At 54.5% G+C, this 18020-nt stretch overlaps 3 protein-coding genes across 3 annotated transcripts; 1 reads left to right on the top strand and 2 right to left on the bottom strand.

Annotated features, from left to right (window-relative positions):
- Positions 1 to 2073: 2073 nt before the first annotated feature.
- On the bottom strand, positions 2074 to 4675 carry GLRG_04411 (uncharacterized protein; the record flags this gene model as incomplete). Its single annotated transcript, XM_008095096.1, has 6 exons — positions 2074 to 2180; positions 2345 to 2500; positions 2610 to 2652; positions 2736 to 3647; positions 3710 to 4395; positions 4456 to 4675. The coding sequence occupies 6 exons, from the start codon at positions 4673 to 4675 to the stop codon at positions 2074 to 2076; spliced, it is 2124 nt and encodes a 707-aa protein (XP_008093287.1).
- A 7038-nt stretch (positions 4676 to 11713) lies between these two features.
- GLRG_04410 (uncharacterized protein) lies at positions 11714 to 13432 on the top strand (the record flags this gene model as incomplete). Its single annotated transcript, XM_008095095.1, has 1 exon — positions 11714 to 13432. One exon carries the CDS (start codon positions 11714 to 11716, stop codon positions 13430 to 13432), a length of 1719 nt encoding a protein of 572 aa, XP_008093286.1.
- Positions 13433 to 13850: 418 nt separating this feature from the next.
- GLRG_04409 (SWIM zinc finger protein) lies at positions 13851 to 15371 on the bottom strand (the record flags this gene model as incomplete). The annotated part of the gene is made up of 1 exon (XM_008095094.1): positions 13851 to 15371. One exon carries the CDS (start codon positions 15369 to 15371, stop codon positions 13851 to 13853), a length of 1521 nt encoding a protein of 506 aa, XP_008093285.1.
- Positions 15372 to 18020: the final 2649 nt, after the last annotated feature.

Raw genomic sequence — 18020 nt, 5'->3', positions numbered from 1 at the left:
ACAGGCGAGCGGGACAGACGAGCCGTAGCCCCTGTCACCGGTGATGGGGCCAGTCGCAATCCGTTCCGGCCGCAGCTACCTACACTAAACTAGGTAATTAGGCGCCTTCCTAGTTCACTACGGATACAGTAACGCGTTTTCCATGTGAGGGAGGACCCTTGCACGACTACCCCCAGCAACTCCCTGGTCGGGACGCTCGTATGGGTCCCGAGAAAGGGAGGTGGAGTGGGTCCATTTGGGTACGTATCGCCCGGCTTCTGGCTGGTGCCCCACCACTCCCAATCGAATCGAACCTCATCTCATGTCGCCCGCGGCGCTCTGCTGAACCTCGACGACCGAGGACAAGTAGCTAGGTAGGCACTGCAACGCGCGACCTTACCAATGTGATGCAACGCGATGCGAATCAAGTTTGCGCAGATACCCAGGTGTCCATCCGTACCGGTGAGCCAAATTATCCACCCAGCCAGGACTCGGACGGCAGGGTTGCACGAACAGTAGATGGACCCCGAAAGGTGTAATTATCTTTCGAGATTTGCGTTTGTTGTGCGCCGGCCCTGGCATCGGTCTTTCCTTTTTGGTTTCCATGTTTACTTAAGCTGTAACAAGCGGCTCATCTTGAACATCAAGGTTACCGCTCAAGACGGTGGCCATCAAGCGCAGTCGGGGTTTGTTTTGAACTCGCAAACGACGAATAAACATGTCAAACCGGATATCCTCCATACTCCAACCCTTAGTCTAGTTTTCATGTCCAAGTGCAAAATTCGGACGGACTGCAACATGTCATGGCTCCCCATTCCCGCTCCCCAATATCTCATCTCTCTAATACCTACATTGAAAAGAAACCCCCTTTTCCTTGAGACATAGTGTACGTTCCGATGACCGATCGTTCTTCTCAGATTGTCAGTCGGCCGAAACACATTCCCATGTCTAGCAGAGCCATAGACGCATACACGGAAAATGCCGCCAGGTGTGTCCCTATCTACCGTCTGGTTTCTCATCCCATCTGAGATGGGAATTAGCTTTTCTTTGACAGCACTGGCCCGGCCCGCGAACCACAGCTGCAGATGAAATCTGATTGAAAAGTGGGGCTATATTCGCCGGTGAAGGATTTCTACGAATAGCACACTGCACCGGCTCCACACCTCTGACCGAGAACCTGTCTAAACTACGATACAAGGACATCTGTGGAACCTTGTCAAACGGCGCACATGGTTGTTGATCGACAGATCCCAGCTCACAAACACGCCACCCGCCGTTAAGACAATGTCTTCATACTTTATGAGTGGAATGCTGGCCTTCAGTATCCAAGACATGCACAAACCTTGAGCCCGGTGGATAGAAAGATCAACAGAATGGCTTCTGATGTGAACGTCGCCCAGCTAGGGGATGATCTGACATTGGTTCCATTTAGTCTACCCCTTCTGAGATGGGATGTATATTGTGTATCTCGGTCATTCCGACGTTCGGCTTCGCACTTCGCATACAGAAGTTAACTGCACAAATCGACCAACTGGACATGCAGGACGCAGGCGTACGTGTCGGCTGCTGCAATGCGCAATGGCGGAAAACAGGCATACCAAACAAGTTGACTACACAACAGCACTATACCATGGTAACAATCAACACTTTTCCGCCCATGCTCATTCTCACCGCTTCGTCATGATCGTCAACCTCGTGGCCATCTCCGCCTCGGCTCATCAGAAGCCTTCAGTCGTGTTCCTCAAAAGAAAAAGTTGCCGGAATGCGTCCTGCCGTACCTCTGTGAAACAAGCAGGCCCTGGTGAGCCTATAGAGAGGAAGTCTTGGCCAAACCCAAGAGAATATGTAGAAAACAAGGCTACCTGCTTGATGAAAATGAAGAAGGAAGAAAAGGAAAAGGGAAGGGAAGAGAACTCCGATTCCCATGCCAGAACCTTCGAAGCCACTTACTTGTCTTTTCATGGCCCGCCCGCATTGCGCCTCTGCACGTCGCTAATGGTGCATCCCTGCACTCCCAAAACAATGATCCAAATGGAAAGTATCGCCACCCCCCTCTACACCCCGACGCATTTCCTCCGCCAACTACGACTTCGACTAATATGCCCACATTTGGGGCTGCCAATCCCGCTGGAAGAGTTGGCTGACAAAAAAGTATGGTTGCTCGTACTGATTGGCCTGCTGGACCTCTTCCCACTCATGCTCTGTTGCCAACGCATTAGCCACTGATCCCATCAGGTGTTCGGCCCCTCACTGCCAACCGAAGGGAGACTGTCATAACCAGCCATCTCCCTGCACGCCAAAGGACTCCGAGGGGTGGAAGAGCAGCTTCATCTTGACCGCAAGGGGGATGGGTGTTGCCACTTACTGTGAGCCATGGCCTGAGATCTTGTCCAGTGGATGAATTGTACCGCGTCTTCGTCCAGCTGCGCCAGCGTCCGTAGATCTTGGTCTCTGCACTCTTCGGAAAACGGATAGATTCCTTTATTGCAGTAGTGGAAATACGCCAGGAGAATCGTGCCTCCTGTCCCGTCAATCTTTCGTCAGCATGTCTTACTCAACAGAATGAAAAACGAACGAAAAGGGGCCACCGTGACAGATAAAACTTCGCGCCGGCCCGCTGTTCTCCTTACCCAGGTGATACTCTTGAACGTCCAACTCCCGGGCAAACTTTTTCTACAGCAAATACAACATCGACGGTTAGCAACGTCTTCTTGGCCTGGCGGGTGCCTGCAGGCAGTCTGATTAGGGTCACTTACACCCATGCCGTGCTTCTGTGCGTATGAGGCATCATGTTCCGTAACGAGCGCGATGTTGTGCAGCAGCATAAAAGTCACCAGGTACGTGGTCAACCACGTCTTCTGCTTGTTCTGGAGCGTCATCTTCTGCAGCTTCTCCAGCATTTCTCGCCGAAGTCTGGCCTGTATGTGCTGGATGAGAACCAAATCCAACTGAGCTCCCATTACTGGCGGAAGAGGGATACATCCATGTTGAGGGCTGCTGCTGTCGAGTATGTCGCGGCTCATGCCGAGCGTCTCCTCGCCTACAATCTGGACTGACTTGGTCGTTAGGCGTACCGCCATCCAGAGCTCCAGTGTTTGAACCAAAAGGTCCCGTTCATCTGGCGGTGTGCTGACGCTCTGCGACAGTTCCCAGGCTTTGAGATACGTATTGTAGATCAGCTGGTCCCGGACACCCATCTGTACACTCATTACACTCTCAATGACTGATTTGAAGCAGCCAACGACGCCTCTCTTTATGTAGTCTTCGTAGGCTGCTTGTGCTTCGTCGAGGTTCGTGATGGCGTACGCAGGAATCGCGACGGACTTCTTGACGCCTTTAGCGACCCAAGTTCGCTCCAGCTTGTCACCAGGTTGCGGGATGAACTTTCGCACGTGCAGTTGCACGCACATGTCAACAGGCGTATACCCTTCCCACAGGCGGACCGTCTTCACCTCATTCGACGCCCAATTATTGATGTTGTCTACGATGCCGTTGCCCCAGCGCCGTGTCCATTCATAGCCAGGCGCCTGGCCTCTCTTGAAGAAGTTGCATTCTGTGATCTTGCGACGCACGCATGGCTGTCGGAAGAGTTGCTTGTGGTGATTGTTGGTCGTTTTCGGCTTGCACCCAACACATGGACCCTTCGGGTCGTCTGGGTCAGTTTTACACTAATCTCATCAGTAACTGTACACAGGTGCGCCCGATCCACAGGGAGTTCCACGCCGCTTACCCGGACTCGTTGCATTTTACAGCGGATGCAAGACCCATTCTTTCTCGTTACAGCCGTCTCTTCCCGTGCCTTTTGGTCTTTGAAAGGGCCGCGTTTGGAAGCTGGTGGTCGCTGGTGAGGGAACACAACATCGAGGCTATTGCTACGGGCAGACATGTCCGCGTCCTCGGTTTTGACGCACGGCATTGCATAGGTGGGCGCCAACGCAAAGCTGGTTGCCCTTGCGGGGATGGATGAAGTAGGGGAAACCGCACAAGTCACAGCCATGCCCATCATGTTGTCGTCGTATGGACCTGGCATGCCTTCTCTTGTAGGAATATGACGATCGGTGTTACCAAGATTGGGGAAATTGATGGGATCACCACCTGGGATAACTGATGCGTCAGGATAGTACACGGACGTCGATACGTCAACCGGATAGACGACGGAGTCATGTCCGGAGTTCCGGGGTGCCATTGTATGACTGGGACTCTCTTGTAGAGTTTGATATTGTGGCGCGTACGTGCTCACCATTCCAGTATCTGCGACGGGGAAAGGATTTGATACACTGGGGGCGATTGCAGGAGGGACATATACTTCTGGCTGAGAGATTTGCGCAGAGGGTGGTTTCTCAACCTCATACGGCCTATTGAGGCTGGTCCCGTAGTTGTATCCGTTCGCCTCGGTTCCGGAGAGCGGCTCGTAAACTGCGAGACACGTCAATCAAACGACTCGGGAATGGCTTGGCCATCCACAGTAATACTTACCACCATTAGAAACGCCGCAAGGGTTCCAGCAGCTCCGGCACATGACCAGTGCCATGGTCTGTAGTCCTTCGGTCCATCCGTTGAGACCCGGGCCTTGAAAGCCCGGAGGTAATTGCTGGGGACCAATACCGTCGAAGACATGGTGACTGTGGTGTCCAACAGGTCGGGACTTATCTTCAAACTCCGGAGAAAGGGAGCCGTCTTGGTAGTGAGGCGACATGGAGTAAGATTGCATAAGCCTTTGTCTTTTGGGGTTGTACTGGCTTTGCAACAAGTTGTGTGAGAGTAGTTGGTGAAGTTGAGCACCAGGGAGATCGTAAAGTGACGCGACTTGTGAGATGAGGAATTGAGTGTCGGGCGAGAGGTTAGAGAAGTTAGGGTCGAGAAATAGAGAGAATGACGGGTTTTGCTGGGATGCCAGCACTGTGATAGATTCGTCCTTGGGGCAGGTAGCCCGGCGCTTCCTGGGGTTATTATTCTAAGACGAAATCAATTCACCGCACATTCAGGAAGGGGGGGGGGGGATAGGGCAGACGGGAGAGGGGGCTGGCTGATCAGCAAATATGAACAAGCCGGGGCCAACGAAGATATGAGGGGACGATGTGTGTGTCATGGAGCGGGTGGTGGACGGCAGCTGGGCGCGAGGGATAATGGGGAAGATCGGTGATATATCCCCATGCACGCTGCCGCCAGCCGGGAAGCAGGGACATCTCTTACCATGATTGATGCAATAAGAGAGGGTGTGTTGGACAAAGCCTAATAGCAAGACCAAGTACCACAATCTGTGGCATGTATGAGGTATGCGGCAGAGACAGGCAGTAAAGCAGGAGTGAGCGAGCAGGTACAGCGAGGCACAAGGGGAGCGTTGAAAATTGCGCCTCACCGGGAGGGGGTGGGGGAGCTACGGTCTCACGAGAGCCATTGCCACATAATGGCACCCCTTGTGCGCGAGTGGAGAGAGGGCAAGGTAGGGGAAACGAGAGGAGGTTGATGACTCGGCCAGGACCAAAAGGCGGAGTGAAGAACAAGCCAGTGTAGGTAGGAAGTAGAGGAGTGGAAATGAAAGTAGGGTAGGGAGTCAAGCTAGAATGGGGTCGTGAAGAGAGACAGAGAGGCCCTGCTTGACAGCAGACACTCGGCCGAAACTGCGGGGGGGGAGGCGGAAGAGGAGGGGAGAACCAAAGGAAGAGACGGCAACACTGCGTGCGTCTGTGGGCTTGGATATGTCGCTCTCCTTTTTTTTTCCCTTAGAGAGAGGGGGGTTGCTCCTGCTGCTGCCTCACTTTCTAGCTTTCTAGAAATCTGCGTCGATTATCTTGGGGATTTGCTGATGTCGCAGACGGTCGCTGTTGCCCGTAGTTTGGTGCTGCTCGTCTCGATGTTTTTCCCGCTCGGCGCGATTTTGAGACGCTATCGCTCTCGTTGTTGGCTTGTGGAGCACAGCGTTGCGCGCGCGTTGACAGGCCAAGATCAGAGAGCGTGCCGATAGAGACTCTATTGCTGGCGATTGGCGTAGCCTGTGCTGGTCGGTCAGTCTGTCGAAGGAGTCGAGGCTGGAATGAGAAGACTCGGTGAGAGGAAGTTGAGGAAGGGGGCTGCACCCGTGCTGAATTGTATTTCACCGGTCTGAGGGGTACTCGTGAGAGGACAGGGATTTTTGAGACCGCGCCACGCGAGAAGAGGAGCCCAGCATCTTCCCGCCCCTGCCGAGTGGATGGATTTCAGGCTGTCCGTCTGATGGGAACAGACCGACAGGGATGGTGGGAAAGATACCATGGTACTCGGATGTGGTGAGTTCTGCTGATCATCATTCTGCTTCTCTGTTCCGTCTTGTGTAACCAACAGCCGCTGTATACTTCGTCTGCAGGGCAAAGGAGCAGTCATAATGCTTGATCCACTGACGCTCCCTCTGCCTGTTTATTCCTCAAGACGGTTAACGGTCGTGTCGCTTCTGGCTATTGTGCACTTCGCGCACTGTAGTCGGTTGATTTCGGGAAGCGGAAGGCTGACCAAGGCTATCTTTGGATATGAGTACTTACTTATTGGTGAAGCGTCATCATTGATACCATGCAGGAGACGACGTGATCAAAGACTGGGAATCATCATAATCCCGCCCCGCTTACGACGTGTGCTGTGCAACCAATACGCCGAGGCAGCCAACCACCGGCTCACCTACTTTCTCGCATCTGACCCCCAAACTTCTCGACTTTCCATCGGAAAGCGCCACGGTCCCGAAGGTCTGACACCGTCCTACCAGCCTGCTTACTCACCCATGGTATTTCGCCTGCGGGGTCAAGACGAAGTAGACGTCTGAGGAAATCAGGGATAGCTGCGTTGCTCAGTTCCTTTGGAGAGGTACACCTGTCTTCATCCAGAGGCTGCCACCGCTCATCCATAAGACTATACCCAAGAGATAGTGTCCATGTGTCAGTCAGGATACGATGCCCTCACATACCGGCTACGTGTCAGTACAGCCAAGATGAATACGACGAAGATTCCCGGAAGGAAAACAATACTTCTCCTTCTTCTCGAAGCCAGGGTCGGTCGGCTGGTTCTCAATCATCTGCTGATTGGCTCAAAACAACCGTCATCTGTCGGCCCATCAGCCAGTCGACAGTGCTATTGTGCACATATGATTGGAAGGAATTAGCATCTTCAATCCTTGACAACAACGTAGCCGCTCAGCTCCAGGAACCGGGTGAACATCCATCGCCACCAACACCTGCCACAACTGCCTAATCCGACATGGCCTGCCAAAAGTACTAGGTAGGCTGTCTTTTGGGTGTGCCGTCAACGGGTCTGCCGGTCATGGGAAAGTGAAGCTTGCAGGACATGTCCCAGCCGCCTCATGTTTGCCTACAGGCCCTTGACCGCCCTTGGAGTCCCCACACCTCCCCCCTGCCTGGTCTTCGTGTGTAGTACCCCATGGCGGACGGTCGCTGGACCGCAAGGGGACCCCATTACCGAAAGGTGATCCAGATACCTGGAGAAGAAATTATGGCATTGTGACCGGTCCACTCGTAGCAGGGGACACTGCATTAGTGGTCTAGGAAGGCATAGCCATTCCCAAGATATCGCATGTGCCGTTCTAGCAACAAGCGAGAGGATGCAGGCTGCTGTGCTGAGCGAATCAGTAGCCCAGCAGAACGCAAACTTTTTGTCTTCCCCCCTCTTTCATCTTGGAAAAATATGTCGGTCAACGTATTCGGCCATTTCTCTGACAAGGATATACAAGGGCGTCTGTCGAACGCATACCCTGCAGGGGCGACCGCCGCTGCCGCCAATGACGACTACCTTAGTCGACGCAGCTGATGAGATCAGGGAGCCATCCACTGACGGCCTCTTACCAAATTATCGTACAACGTTTCTCTGCAGCCGCCCATGTTGAGCAAGTGAGGCAGGCGGTGGCCGTCGAGCGGGATCCCTGAATCAGGCCTCGATGTTCGTCGGATGCACAGGTTCATCTCGCTGACGGATACGGTTTTGACTCGCAAGCAAACTTCCAGGAGCGAGACCCCGGAAGGCGGATGTGGTGGGACGAAGGAGACGGTAGCTGACTTAAGCTCAAAAAGGCGACCGGTGAGCTGGGAGCCTCCTCGTATGTGGATAGCTACGTTACTCAACGGGCCCAAGGCCATCGGAGGGCTCGAATGACGATATCGTCCGTGCACATACGCGCTAATTGATGCGTGGCCCACTTCCGTTAGCATGTGCGAAGAAGTAGGGAAGGTCGCTGACCAGGAGAGCGAGCGAGCAGCTGACAAAATCCGGATCGATGAATTTTTGGCGATATGCCTGGTCTTCCATTTGGCATTAATCACAACTGGCCCGACAATTCTGCTTGCAGTCTGGATCAATACCAAGGCGGCCACCGAGGTGATAGATAGTGCCTGCGGTGCTTAAACTGTTTTTGCTCTGGGGTCGCGGTCCGCAGACAAGACAAGCGGCCGGCTTAGGCACTATGCAAACAGGCATCGGCGGAACCTGCGGGCAGGGAAGAGAGCCTGGAGCCTGAGGCGTTCGGTCAGTAATCTTCCGCGGGCGTCTGCTTGGTTCGATTTAACCTACCTATCCATCCGTCCGGTGTATCGTAAGTTTACTTGGTACACTTGCATAGACCGGTGGTTACGGAAGGAGTTCCATTGCTCCAGTCTTAGCGGAACAAGGCAATCCTTGCATGTCAGTTGAGCCAAAGTGGCTGGGCGGATGGGAAAGCCGGTTAACAGCATCGGCTATAGAGTGCATGTACCCATCCGGTGAGGATGAGGGTCCGAGACTGCCGCCAGGCTGCAGCACCCAGCTTGCGTACGAGTGGCGGGGAGACAGTGGCTCTTGTGGTTTTGTAAAGGTCGTGGCAAATAACCATTTGTCTACTTGAATTTCGCGAAAGCAGGAAAGCCGAGGCCTGCACTACGGCCAGCTGCACGGGCGGGCTCCAGGGAGCAGCAGCTTCTTGCCGAGATGCAGAGTGTCCTCGGCGTCTGGACTTGTTCTGGCGGAATATTGAATGGGTGCAAGGGTTGTACCTACGCCGTCGGCCGGGCGTGAAGGCGGCGGGAACTCATCAAGTCACTCCGGCGTGCGGTGGCGGTACGTGGTGTTTCCAAGCTCGCAGAGGTAATGTAGCGTACACAGGTTGGTGGTGGGTGGAGATGCAACCCCCCAACGACTGTGTGGTCGGCACTGGCTAGAGCAATTCGAAGAAAGGTGTACCCCCACAGAATCTGCGAGTCAATACGAAAGGGCCAATGAGTGTTTTGTTAGACAGGCGCCATGCAGCGAGGAAACAGTAACTGGACGATCCCGTGTTCGCAAGGTTTGACAGAGTAGAAGGCGAGGCCGTGGGCTGCGCCCGAGTGTCTGCAGCCTGGTAAGGTGTGAAGGGCGATTGCCTACCTACCTAGGTAGAGTATGCGAAGACCAGTACGGATACAGTGGCAGCAAAAGGGAAAGGCAGATGCGAAGACCAGGCCCGAAGTCCAGGTCCGGGAAGGAAAGGGAGTTTCCTTCCCCCACCTTCCTCGTCTTTCCGTGCCGATTCCGTCACGTGGAGTGCACCCCCGGTTCCGGATCCTGTGGCCCGGATGCAGTGTCAAAGCTTCCAGTGACAGCGCGAAGGCACAATGAGACGGGAGGAGAAGCAGTAAGTTCGTGCGTCGTTAGCGCGCGGGTATCAACGACGTGGAAGGCAAAATTGTTCCTGGTACTTTGATCCGACGACGAAACACGCCCCCTTTAGCTAAGACAACTAGCTATGTATGGCTCGGGAACCTGGAATCCTAAGGGGCAGGAAGATGTGGAGGATGGGTACCTTCCCGCAAATTCGAAAAGCGCATTGGAGGGCAACCCAGGTATACTAGTTTACGTGCGGCTGTAACATGTCGGGAGGATCTCAAGGTACCTAGGTCGGTAGCAAATGATATACGACTGGTCAGGTAGGTGGTTTGCAAAGGTACGTTCCTTCTCAATGAGACGCTGCGACGTTATAGGTACGAATACAGCATCTAGATGGATGAGGATGAGGGATGGCGCGTCCCGTCCCTTCCTGTTCCTCCTGTTTACAGATACTTCCTCCGTCTTTACATACACCAGTAGGGCGCCGTCTATCTCACCGACGGAAGGGCCAGCAAGCATGATTGGCCATATCTGAAAGTCTTGCCCTACCCCTTTGGAGTTGAGCGACCAAGAACAAGCCATGACATGACCGATTCCCGGTTCACCGGTTGGCATGGCTTATTTGGCGATAACGTACCAACCTGCCTAGAGCTGGAGACAAGGTACCGAGCCTACCAAGGGATCGAGTCGCTCTCACTTCACCGGTCCTGATACTGCCTTCCTGATATGCACAATCTCCTTATCCTCACCCTACATCAAGTTGGGTTACCCGCACGGGGCATTCCGCACTACCCATGCCCCACGTTCCTGATCTGAGCATCGTTTGAGGTTGCAGCGGCGGCACCCATCTCGAGCGTCTGTCGGATGCCAGCCCCAGGCAGTTTGGTCGCGCGGCCGTAAGGAGGCCGTAATCACATATCACCTGCCTACCTTAGCTACCGCCTACTACACAGACTCGCATCATGTCTGCCGCGCTTTCGGCACATATAGGTTGGCAGAACGAATGTGATACGTGAGACGAACTGACTTCCTGAGCGAGAGCACATGTAGCTGACGGTCGATTTCTGTCGCCTTGTGCTCCGAAACGCTTAGCTCCTCCAGCAAACGATCTTGCCACGGTACGTACGCCACCTTTAGGAGACCTACCAGACGAGGTTTACCCTAGAAAGGAAAAAGGAAGATAGAAGAGGAAAAAGCAAAAACTGGGCCGCGACGAACCGCTGAGACCAAGGAAACAGCCTGGGAAAAAGAAAGACCTGTGAAACGGCACATGGGTGCCGACTCTATCTAGGTACGTTACTCTACTGAATACTCCTTCTTCCTTTTTTTTTCTTCTTTCTGATGCAACCCGAGAGTCCGTCTCCAAGAGATTCTACCTTCTCATTCTTCGACAGCAAGAAAGGAGCAAGCGGGGAAGTGCACTTTCTCCCTCCTGCCTGTACTTTTGCCCCCGGTAATCCTTTCCCCTCTTGAGCCGTGAGGCACTCGCAACGGCCGGTACAAGCTAGTGGGGCGACGGCTGCCTCGGTAAATGCAATTGGCCTGTCTCCAAGGAAGAGGAAGGAAGCAGGAGAAGCCCGCCACATACCTACACTCACCAAACACACATATGCCAGCCTGCCAACCTACCAGTCTCGCTATGACACAACACATGGACTTTTTATCATATCTCTCATTTTCCTCCCACAAGTAGCCTTGTCGGAGCCAACCAACACCCTTTTTTTCCCCTCTCCAACCCCGACAGCACCATCAATCCTTCTCCTCGACCAATCGCACGGCATTGTTCCCAACCAGGCCTCCAGCTGCGGCTACACTGCACGAACGCAACACACAAATAAGACCCGGCATTGTCTTTGAGGATCCCCACGTCCACGGTCACATCCCGAGTCGGTCGATTAGGTACCCAGCTCACCTCCCCACCCCCCCCTTCTCGGGGGAGCTTGTCAATGACATGAGCAACTTGAACGCATAAGCTTAGATAGAACCTTGGGCGTCTTGTGCCATATCGCCCCGCTGTCTATCAGGCATTTTCCTACCAGTTACCACCGAAGGGCTTGTTTTGCTGCTACGGGGTTCTACTCACGTTCTACTGAATTCATACGCTGCCAACCTCAACTCACTGTTATCGGAAAGGGGAAACAAAATGGAGTTGGGGTCGGATATAATACACGATATCGTTCATCCCACGGCAGCCTTCTCTGAAGCCTTTCAGGTTCGTGCGAACCATGACGGTGGCGGCGGTTCATTTCAGTTGCCGCCAGCGGGTTGGGAGGCTTCTCAGCTGAATCCCAAGAACCGCGTAGACAGCCTCGACCATCTTCCGGATCCTCTATGGCGTATCGATGGCTGCACAGGACTAGGGACCCAATTCTACGTTATTCCGCTATTTCTTCGCTGCGTACCGCCCATCCGCATAGATGCCTTTATTCCGGAGCAGTCAAGTCAGCCGTATGAAATTCGACAGCTGCTCGACTTGGATATGGCCTTCCACACCAAGGACCGAGCTCGGGTTCAAGAACTCAACATATCCAAGCACATGCTTCGCGCTTTGCAATTTTGGACGAAATCTCTACCAGAACCAGAAGCACTCTTCACCTCCGTACCATTCGGATCTCGTATCGTATTCAAAACTCTAGCTCTGGATATCAGAGCCATGGAAATTGACGTTGCGCCAACTTACTACCTGGAACGACAATTGCTTTCGGCGTCTGCCTTGGCTGATATGTGGGGTACTACAGTCCAACTGCCAGAATGCATCGACATCTTCGATGTTCACGTTGTCGAGCAGATCCATGACAGTGTGTGTCTTGTCCGAATTCATGATCGCCTTTGGATTCTCAAGACTTTGACGAGTTACACCAAGTATTTGTATCACGAACTCAAGCTGTTGCTGTCAGCGAAGCCACATCCAAACGTTATGTCACGACCAGCCCGCCTCGTCACGAAGCGATGCAGCTTTGGTAGCAAGATAGCCGTCGTCGGTTTCACGCTCGAGTATCACCGTCATGGTACCATGAGAGACATCGTGCCACTCCAAAGAATCCACAACACGTTTTCCCCCGCTGAACAATTCAAGTGGTCCATACAAATTACCTCGGGTGTGTTGCATCACCGCAAAACCTCTGGCACATTTTACCCGGACCTTCGTCTCGACAATGTCGTCATGTCCAAGGATGGAGATGCCATCATGGTTGACTTCGAGCAGCGTGGGGTATGGTGCGAGTTTGCCTCCCCTGAAATCAATGCTATCGAGTACATCCGCTTGCTGGCCACTGACGAGGATATTCCGGACGACGTCAAGGATAAATACGCTGAGATACTGAGGCGCATGTGCCCTAATTTCGAGGCCCTACAGAACAGAGAGGAGTACACGAACCCCGCCGACGGATACAATATTTGTTGGGCATGCCTCAGTCCGAAAGAGCAGGAGGCCGCCGAGGTGTATATGCTTGGAAGGGTATTGTGGTGTATCTTTGAGGGCGCTAGTGCTCCGCAGCAAGCTGCTGTTTGGCAGTCTTATCGATGGGAGGCAGAAGTCGACTTTCCAGCTTATCTGAGGACACCGACAAAATTAAGGTCACTAATCGACCGGTGTACCAGTGGTCGTCGAGCCACGTTGGGGAACCAAATCAGCAGAGATGGCAGCAGGCTGGTGTTCAAGGATTGCGAAAAAATGGCCGATCCGGGGGACATCCGCACGGCTGCGGCGACGTGGTGGAAGAGAGAGATAGCGTGGGCAGAAGCGTTCCTGGCCATGAGAGAGAATTCGAAATCGACAGGGGAGTGGGATGAGAATCACTTTGACAGACCAAGTCTACAAGAGGTACTGGACGAGCTCAACAAGCTACGCAATGAAATTTGAGTGCCTGTAATGGGTTGGCGGCGGAAGGGGGGGCGACTCTAATCATGTACAACCAAGAGGAAACACTGTAATCTGTCCAAGATGAAAAATGGTATTGTTTTGCAGATGGAGCAAACCCCAAAACGCCGAAGCCGTGACTTGCCCAGCCAAGTGGATATCGCAAGGCTTCGCGTCAAGGAGAAGAATCTACATAGGGGGCGGATAGTCTAAAAGAGTACAAAATGAGAAGGAACAAAAAGTATGTGGAGAGAAGGAAAGCAAAGGAGAACCAAAGCAAAAGCTTTGGCTAGGGGAAAGAGTGTCACGGACACCCAGAGGAAGTCGAAGCCTGGTGGGGAAGCCCGTCCTCGCCATACCCGGAACATTATCCCGGACCGCCTCTCCCGCTGCCTCGAAGAGAAATCTTTATCCCGCTGCGTTACTTCATCCTCTTAGATCCCCGGCCATACCCGTGGCCTTGGCCTTGACGCTTTGAGCCCGCACCCATCGAGGAGGAGGCGCCATCATCGATGCCGCCGTCGCCGTTGCCACCGCCACTGCCACCAGCCCTCCTCAGACGAGAGATGAGAGAGCGGAACTTTCCAACGTACGAGGCTGGCGCGCCGTTGATGCCTAAACGGTCCAATGTGTCCTCGAGGCTATGCAGGAACTGAGCGGCGGCGTCGGGCGGCAGGAGGTTCAGAACGCCGAGGACGAAGTCATCGTCACGATCGCCCACGAGACGGAGGTAGAGGTTCCGATCGCGGCGGGATGTCGCGGCGGCCGTCGCGGCCCCCCGGGGGCCCACGAAGTCGCGGTTGCGCTCGACGACGGCGGCGAGGATGTGGACGAGGGCGCGGGCGGCGCTGGTGCGCTCCCGGGGTTCTAGGGGCCGGTCACGCTTGAAGATTGCGGTGCGGATAAGGCCCACGACACCCGTGATGTGACGGGCGGCCCAGGACACATCGGGAGGGCCTTCCGCTGATGCTCCTGCCGTCGGAAGTGATAGTGAGGAGGAAGAGGAGGAAGAGGCCCAGATGTCCAGCTTGCGCAGGACACGGTCGACACGCCGGGTGAGCTTGCGGAAGGGATCGTTCACGGGGTCGGTGGAGCGTGTCTGGGAGAGGAAGTAGTGGAAGAACTCGTTGTTGTCAAGGAGCATGCGGAAGATTGTGCTCTCAAGGTCGTGGCGCTTCACGCGCTTCTTGCCTGTGTGCGGCGGGTCGGAGAAGAGATCTGGGCGGTAGCCTTCCGGGGAGCAAGCGGCAACAGCAGAAAGAAGTTCGCGGGCCTCCTGGACACGGTGCGGGTTTGGGTGCTCCTCTGTGTCGCCGTCAGAGTCAGGGTCAGAGCCAGAGTCCCCTGAGCCCTCCCTCCCCGGTTCCGGAGGAACGACATCGCAGCGGAGGCCGTCCGCCAGGACGTCCAGGTGGAAGTGCGAGATGGTTGAGAAGGGATCGCCGATCTCCTCCGGGTAGCCTTCCGTGGTCATGGTCAGTGGAGAGGTCGGGTCATGGTCGTACAGCGTCTGCTTGACGAGCTGGTCCAGAAGCCATAGGAGGTGTTTGCAAGGGACGCCATTCTTCTGCTGTTGCTCAAAACAAGAGCAACGGGGCGTCGCGAAGGGGCTGCCGGGGGCTCCTATGCGGATGGAGCGGGGCACCATCTCGGTCATCTGAAAGGCGTAAACATCGTCCCGAAGGCGACTGTACTGCAGGGAGAGACGGGGCGGGTCCCTAAAGGCCTCGCGGACGCGCAGGCGGGCGTCAGCGGAGAGCCTGTCGATTCTATAGGTCAGTCGTGAGGGGGATCGGACGACGGAAGGGTCATCGTCGTCTACGAGGGAGGAATCTGAATCCGTCTCGGGCTCGGAGCTGGAGCTTTCGTCATCGACATCGCGGTCAGAGATGACGTCGCCGAGGGACTGCCGGTGTGCTTGGGCTCTGGTTGTAGTAGGCATTTTTTTCCCGAGAGAAAGCTCTCTGAATCTTGATACAGGAGCGGGAGGTGAGGAGGAAGACATTGATCAGGCGAAGGAGCAATATAGTTCTATATGTTTCAGGGAGGCTGTGAGCGAAGAAGGGGTCTCCATGGTGATATGACATGTGGTTACTTATAGAGCTCAAGTTCAGATGACAAGGGATGATGGAAAGGGGGGCGGAGTGAGGCCAACGATGATCAGACCTAGAGGCCCAGAGATCCATGGCGAGTTGGCGAGGTTGGATATGGTCGGGAAACAGGGGTGGGAGTGAAGGAGAGGAAGATGAAGCTGAACAGGACCCGGTCAAGTTCTCGGCTATGACTGGCGAGCATCCAAGTCCCAGAGGGTGGGCTGTTTGGAGCATGGAAAGGGGAGGGGGGTAGCAAGCAGGAAAACCCATGGAAGAAAGAACAGCTACTTGCCGATCTGGCACCCACAGACTCGTGAGGGCTGGTCAGATCACCTTCTAGAACCAATTCCACTTTCCATTTCCATTTGCCTTTGCGCCTGAACCCTGGTCCGGGGTCCGCCATCTCGGTACCGTGCGAGAACAGGATGGAATGCGAGCGTGTGGGAGGTCGCCCAGGCAAGTGCAGATCTAAACTGACGCGGCATACGTAAACAAGGTCATCTCGGAAGGCGGCGGAAGCTGGCTAAAGTTGGGAGAGAGTTTGAGATTGTGAAACTCCACACGGGGTGGTTGCGACGATAGAACTTCAAGGCTCTCGCATCGAGGACTTTGTGCGTGGGGCAAGGTTCCGGCCTTTGCCCAGGGTATGGCAAAAAGCTACGATGCATGAATAAGATGGCGATGTCCGGAGAGCTCTTCTTGGGTACAGCTCATCAGGCAGCGTACGGCGGGGTGGAGAAGGAGGGCGGTGACATTGTGGCTGTCAATTGACAACTGGTCTCGAGCTCCTGGATTGTGGTTCGCCAGAGTGCGATGATTCATTAAATTGTTGGTCGATGAAATGGTGCGAAGTCGAAGTTGAGTCGGTAGGGGAGCATACTACTAGTTGCGGTCGAAGGTGGACACTCCTTCCCCCCTCCCACCCCTGCCAGATGAAGAACTTAATGTGGGGTTATTTCGAAGACGGAACCCTCCGCACGGCCGACGCCAAAGGGATGTTCCCCGTAGCTCCCTCCCTTGCCCTCCATTTCCCCATCTTCCATTCATTCAGCCTTTTCTGCCGGTTCGCCCACGAAGGGAAGCATCAGCCACCACTCGCAGCCTCCGTACACCTCTCATTGGCGAAAAGCCGTAATGACGGGTCAGGGGGTGGGCGCCCGCCATCACAGGCGGCCTTCCTCCAACTGGTTTCCTCCCCTTCCATGACTGTTTCCTTTGGGCCGCACAAACGGGCCGCTGGTACCCCACCGGGACTACACCATAAAGGGGAATCACAGCCCCCGAGTTGGCCGCCGAACGGGCCGGCCGGTTATGCGGCCGCGTCGCGAATGGCTCCACTTCCAGGATGACTTTAAGAGAATCGGAGCCTCCTCTGAACGTCCACAGCCTTCTTCGGGCCGCATCGTAGGCCGCATCGAAAATGCGGCCTTTTTTCGCTATTGTTGCTATGCTTCCTCCGGCCGTCATAACCACCTCACAAGGCTTTCTTCTTTCTTTAGATCCAACCTGTTGGCTATACCGCTCGGGGTGCCTTGCTGCTGGATGCCAAATGACGGTATGAAGAGGCCTCTGGGTGGTCTGCTCGAGAGACTCGAGCTAGTCGCTGCAGTCTTGGCCTGTCAGCCTCGATGGACATCATCGACCCAAACTTCCTCTTCGGCGTTCGCGGTCATCGTCCAATCAAGTTAGCCGGCGTCGACCGACTCAAACCATTGAATTTCCATCCATCTCTTGTGCCTGATGACTGCAGGGGCCTCGACGGACCAACCGACTGTGCTTGCAAGGCCAAGCTTCAACGGCTTTTTGGGGCAGACAACCAGGGTCAAAGGGGCTGTCCCGGTCATTGGGCAGAGACCCTGCACGTGTGATGAAAGGGTTATTTATTCATAGTATCGTCTTGAGTACTCTTGATATGGCTACGAACGTCGAGCCATCGCCAGGGTAAGCGGCCATCGCGCCTATGTGGCCTATTCTCGGGGCTCAGCAACCTCCGGAGAGGATACGGGCGTGACGCATGTTGCTATCATTCGTCTCTGTGCGAGGTTGCCTGTTGTTGGAGCAAGTGGCTGATTATCATATGACAGACTTCCGACATTGGCTGTCGACGTCTTGGGTGTTTTCGAGAAATGGATCGAGGCTATGCCCTAGTTACTCTACTTTGCACGACCAGGGAGGGTGACTTCACCTCTCACATAAGATGGCCCTTGCGGAATCCGTTCTCAACAAATATCCTGGCAAAACGCATGCTAGTTCTCTGGTTCGAGCAGCATATATACATGATTGGCATACTAGGTTAGGCAGCAGCTGGTACTTTTTTCTCAGACGTCTCTTCCCGGTCCTGCCAATCTTGTGTGGGTGTGCTCTTCAGACCAGACAAGGCAAACGCAAAAGGTACCGGGAAGTACCTACTACTGCGTTCAATGGGATGATATAATAGACCCGAAAGAGAATGTCGTAGAAGTGTGTAGCGCCATGACCGCCTCCGTCTTTCCATAGGC

This window comes from Colletotrichum graminicola (assembly GCF_000149035.1).
Source record: "Colletotrichum graminicola M1.001 genomic scaffold supercont1.14, whole genome shotgun sequence".
NCBI lineage: Eukaryota > Fungi > Ascomycota > Sordariomycetes > Glomerellales > Glomerellaceae > Colletotrichum > Colletotrichum graminicola.
The sequence above is the reverse complement of the archived record's forward strand: the minus strand, read 5'-3'. Positions and strand labels throughout refer to the sequence as shown.